Source organism: Vicia villosa, linkage group LG2 (assembly GCF_029867415.1).
Source record: "Vicia villosa cultivar HV-30 ecotype Madison, WI linkage group LG2, Vvil1.0, whole genome shotgun sequence".
Lineage (NCBI taxonomy): Eukaryota > Viridiplantae > Streptophyta > Magnoliopsida > Fabales > Fabaceae > Vicia > Vicia villosa.
Window position 1 is genome coordinate 8852235 of NC_081181.1, and position 5574 is coordinate 8857808.

Consider the following 5574-nt stretch of genomic DNA (forward strand, 5'->3'; position numbering starts at 1 on the left):
ATTTGTGAGATATTGGATTGAACTCTAGTATTGTCGAAGGGTAGCTTCTTGGTTCGACAGTTCGACAGAGTTAAGCATGAAGTCGAAGGATTGTTCACATGCTGGTGTCGAACTGTGCATGCTGTAGTCGAAGATGGGTCTAGCATGCAGATGTCGAAGATGCTAGGGTTGTTAGCATGTTAAATTAGGTTTTAGTGTTTAAACCCTAATTTGTTAAGTTAGCTTGTTTATTAAGTTGGCTTGTGTAATGGGCCTTGCTGAAAAAGCCCATTAGTTAGTATGTTAGGTTTATTATAAATAGCATACTAGTCTCTCATCATTGCTAAGCTGCAAATCCTAATTTAGGGTGAGAGAGGTTATTTGTTAATCTTGTAAACTTGTAATCTTGTTTTAAGAGAAAGTGAAAGAATAGCAGTTATAACCAATTCTTGTGTTCCTCTTCTTCCTTGTCCTTTATTCTTCCTTGTTTTATACTTTGTTCTTGGCATTGAATTCACAACACCCTTAAAATATTCAACTACATAGACATTCATATAACCTTATTCATAAAATTCCAACTAATCCACAAACCATATTCAACTACATAGACAACCATATTCAACTAATCCATCAAAATATTATCTACAAACATAAATTCAAACAACCCATCAAAATAAACAAAACATGTCAAACATAAAATAAAAACTTGTTGATCTCAACTCCAAGGCCAACATGTGACACCAAAGATCATAGACAACTGCTAACAATTCTTAGTTTCCAATTTTGAACTTGTCATTCTTCATAAACTCATACAATCTTGTAGCCAAACTCTCTTTCAAGGTCGGCGAAACTGGAATTTCGCCGATCATAGACTCTAACACCGCCTCCGAAACCGGCTTATTGTGAATAATTGTATGCTCATGTTCAGGTATTGTTTCATTCTTGGAGAAACTAAGCTGTGATCAATAATGTAAGTTATTAAAATGTGTTGATTAAAACAGTTAAATGTAATAAATATTTGTGACTAATTTTGTTATACTAACCGCTAATGTTCCATTTGGTGATTGTCTGTAAAAAGCAGCAGTCCCTGGTGGAAAGTTTTGATCCTTGAAAGCTTCTTTTAATTCTTGAATGGCTTTTTCTTCTTTTTTACCGTATAATCCATCAGATTTTATATGGGCTATGCAATTTTCTGACACTTTACTCACATATTTAGGACCCGATAAAGTTCTCAACTTTATACTTCGAATCAATTTCTCAAAGGAACCTAATTAAACAGACTCGTGACAATTATAATTCAGTATAAATGTGAGTTTTACATTAAAATTTTAAGTTTCAATCATTTTTTGCAAAAATTTATTAAAATATAAATTAATTTATTTTTGACTTATTTTTAATTCGAATCAATTTTATCGAATCAATTTAGTGAAAAAAAAATTTAAATAACAAGGTTTAAAAATTTTTTTACCAAAAAAACAAGTTTTTTAGAAAATTTTCCAAAGTGTCTAGGTTTTGCAAGACCCCCTGGAGTATGCGCCAAATGAATTGGCGCATTAGTAATAAAAGTAGATGTATGCGCCAAATGGTTTGGCGCCAATGTACAAGTTTCTTTTTTTTTTTTTTTTTTTTACATTTTTCTAGCACTTATACGCCAAATGAATTGGCTAATTCAAAAAAATTTGTACTAATGCGCCAAATGGTTTGGCGCATACTCTAGGGGGTCCTGCAAAACCTAGACACTTTGGTAAATTTTTTAAAAAACTTATTTTTTTGGTAATTTTTTTCTTAAACATTGTTATTTAAATTTTTCATTCCAATTTAGTTAATATCAATATTTTTAAAACCAAATTCACACTCAATATAATATGTGGTGACACTACATGGGAAGAATAATTCCATAATTTTTTATATAAAATAATGTGAAGACTTTCAATCCTCAAGTTGCACTTAACAAAAAAGATTTTGTTTTAAAGTTGCTCAGTGTCGCACTCAAAACTAATCAATTAATGATCTTATTTTTCTTAATTTTTTGTATCTTAAGCTCATAATCTAAGTTAAAATATTTAAAACATATCTTATTTTAAGTTTGATCAGATCTTTCTCATAATATGGTCCTAACCTTTAATCGGTCAAAATGTCTTTTTTATATTAAGGTCATAAATTTTTTTGACCTACTTCTAAAAAGACTAAGTGAACAATAAAAAATAATTGATATTTTGTTTTATGGTTTTATTTTATTTTAATTTATTACTATTTTAAGAACTTTTCTACATATATAAACTTGATAGATCTAATAGATTTCTTAGAAATTATAAATTTAATAGGTTTAAATAAATAATTTTAAAAAAAATTTTAAGCTTAATCATTTCATTGAATAAGGTCAAGTCCAACCATAAGTTTTTATTGGAACATTTTAAAAGAATACATGTGTGTTTGGTAAAGCGGTGGGATACTAGCACCACGCATTCTAAAACAATTGTATCGCGATTTTGAAAAGCTACTAATAGTAGCTTTTGTCCAACATGCGGCAATATTGTGATTTTCTTCATAAGAAAGAAAGATTATTCTCTTATCTTATTACTATTTTTATGTGTACGATTAATATTATGAGATTTGTCTCAAATTTTAAAAAGTTTTGTGTGTGATTCATATTTTAATTATGATAAAATAAATAATTTTTTTATTTAATTACAATCTAAGGTGACACATATTTTTTAAGATTCTATTTAACTATGATTTACGACTGACAAATTCGAGATCATGTAAGTGTAATATGTTTTATATGTCCTTAAAAAGAATTTATTAAAGGAAGAATAGTAACTTTGAAATTTTGAAATAATGTATATAATATTTAAAATAAACAATATAAATTATATTAAAAATTATAAATGATAATTAGTGTTGGTAGTTGGACAACTTTTTTTTTAAATGTGACAAATATTATGGATTAAAATATAAACATAATTGATATCACATCTATTAGAGTAAGATAATTGTCTTTTCATCACAAATAAGTTTATTTTTTAAATACTATTTTAAATAGTATTTTTATTTATAATTTATAGTTTATTATTTTTTATTTCACATTTATCATATTATTTTAATTAAAACTCATTTTTAAGCTTTATAATTTATTTTTATTTAAAATAAAATAATTATTATATATTAAATACAAAGAATAATAAAAAAATATATTATTTTATATTTACCAAAAAGTTAAACTTACCATCAATTTTATCAAACATTTTAATATATTAACTTATCAATCATCACCATCAATTATTAATTATAATATCAACTAACTTATCATATCCTACTAATATTTTTATCAAATAGAGCCAAAGATTAGTAACAACACTAAATATTTGAAAAAACAATCAGATATTTTGAGCAACAATAAAAACCTTAAAAAAAACTAAAGATTAGTACCTTTGATGATGTCTCTATAGAAATCAAGAGATTCAAAGAGTTCATCTGGAGTCTTTCCCTTCCACTTAGGAATGAGTGATGCTACAGCTTCCTCTTCCAAATAAACTCCTATAGTAGTGAACTTCACAAACTCTCCATCAATGTATAAACCTCTCACTCCTACAATAACAACAATAACACCTAATATTTTTAGAATACAAGTATAGTAAATTTCTCATTATATCGCCATATAGAAAATCTATAATTTAAGAAAACTTTCAAGTATAAGTTACAATATATAATATAATAAAAAAATGATCAAAAAATATAATGAAAAAAACCTGCGCCACCGAGGAAATAAGTCTTGGCGGTGGCCGGAGATGTCAACACTGCCGGGAACTCAACATGCTCCACTGTCACTCCAGTGATAGATGATGCCGCCACCATAGCTACACCTTTGTTCTAGCGGTGGTTTTTGAAGTATGTTAGTTAGTTTTAAGTTTGAGATTTCATACTGAATGAGAAGGGTTTATATAGAAGAATTATGTGTGATAAAATATTGACATCAGCCCAAAAAATCTGCTTAATATATACTCCATCAATTTTTTTATTAGATATGATTTTGAGAAAAAATTTATTAAATTATAAATCATTTTGAAATTTGAAGTATCATTTATTTATTTATTATGGTTTTATATATGGCTGTTTTTTTTTTTTTTTAATTTTATGATTTTTGATTGGGTGTCAGTAGTTCAGGTGATTTGAACTCTAACTTAATTCTTTTTTGGAGTGTAGCTCTTAGATAATGGTTATTTTTGGAGTTGTATTGTGGTGGGTTTTTTAGTTTACTTGCAATATATAGTAAAATTTTATATCATAATATTCATATATATTATTATAAAAAATCGAACAATTCAACAAATCAAGATTTTAAAAGAATTTTAGGTATTATTTTTTATTTTAAAATTAAAAATAGAACTTCTGAATCAATTTGGTCGGCCATGTCTGTAGTGGTAGCTTTTTCTCCTTCCATATTTTTTTTTTTTGGGTATGATTTCTTTGGTATAGTATTTAGTGCATGTTTGGTTTGGCTTTTGAAAAGGCCAAAAGCAATTCTAGGGGTGTAGAATCAATTCTGGGTGATTTTAAGATGTTTGGTTTGATAAAAGTAGAATTGATTCTGTCTCCAGAATTGATTCTACTTGAAGCTAGAATTTGTAGCTTCTTCCTCCAGAATTGATTCTGGATGATTTTTACACTATAATTTATTATTCAATTCACTTTTACAAAAATGTATCCAAACATAAATCAATTCTGCTAAACTCAATTCTACTAGAATCAATTCTACCAAACTCAATTCTACTAGAATCAATTCTGTCCACCGCCAATCCAAACACATCCTTAGTACATGTTATGCCATTTGATAGTTTATTTATACGTGTCTAGATTATTTACCCTCTTATTTTGTTTTTATAACTTTTTCTTTAATTTATCTTCTTATATGATTAGTAGAAAATGATTTTTAAAATAATTATCATTATATATTTTTAATACACATACAAATATAAATATTTAAATAATTATAATAAAAAACGGATGGACATACCGATGGATCTGGAAATAATAATATGAGAGATGGATTATGGAAATTTGACTTTAATAGTCCTTTTTAAAAAGAATTAATTTAATTGATAGTTATGTAAGAATATCAATTATAATAGAGAAAAAATGACTGACAATGTAAAATAATTTTACACATTCAATATATCACGATAATGTTAAATGTTAAGTGTCAAGTCACACTATTATTTTTTAAAAAATTATATGACATGACTCATTGATGAATCCTAATTGAATGACAGTGTAAAATTATTTTATATTATCTGTGCACTATCTTTAACATCATGATAATAACACATATTTAAATATAGACTCTGTTTGATAAGACAAATTTTCGAGTTTATAGCTTATATCTTATAAGCTCATATGATAATTTAGACTCGTTTGATAACGGTCTTTTCATCAAGAGCTTATAGCTTATTTTACTAGCTTATAGCTTATTTTCCAAACGCTATTTCAAATAGCGTTTTAGCTTATGTCTTATGACTTATTATTTTTTTCTTTCTTTTTTATCCTTATTATTTTAATTGAATTTTAATTTAAAAAAATAATTATGCATTAAATATC

The 5574-nt window shown here is 26.4% G+C and overlaps 1 protein-coding gene across 1 annotated transcript; it reads right to left on the reverse strand.

Annotated features, from left to right (window-relative positions):
* Positions 1 to 544: 544 nt before the first annotated feature.
* LOC131649048 (chalcone--flavanone isomerase 1B-2-like) lies at positions 545 to 3946 on the reverse strand. The gene is made up of 4 exons (XM_058918795.1): positions 3729 to 3946; positions 3409 to 3567; positions 1023 to 1246; positions 545 to 935 (listed from the first exon to the last, which is right to left on the reverse strand). Exons 1-4 carry the CDS (start codon positions 3832 to 3834, stop codon positions 750 to 752), a joined length of 675 nt encoding a protein of 224 aa, XP_058774778.1. The 5' UTR covers positions 3835 to 3946; the 3' UTR covers positions 545 to 749.
* Positions 3947 to 5574: the final 1628 nt, after the last annotated feature.

Coding starts and splice junctions, on each gene's coding strand:
- LOC131649048 (XM_058918795.1), bottom strand. CDS start 3,834: ATGGTGGCGGCATCATCTATCACTGGAGTGACAGTGGAGCATGTTGAG. Junction 1,247..3,408: donor CTATAGAGACATCATCAAAG/GTACTAATCTTT, acceptor CTGTTTAATTAG/GTTCCTTTGAGAAATTGATT. Junction 936..1,022: donor CACCAAATGGAACATTAGCG/GTTAGTATAACA, acceptor TATTGATCACAG/CTTAGTTTCTCCAAGAATGA.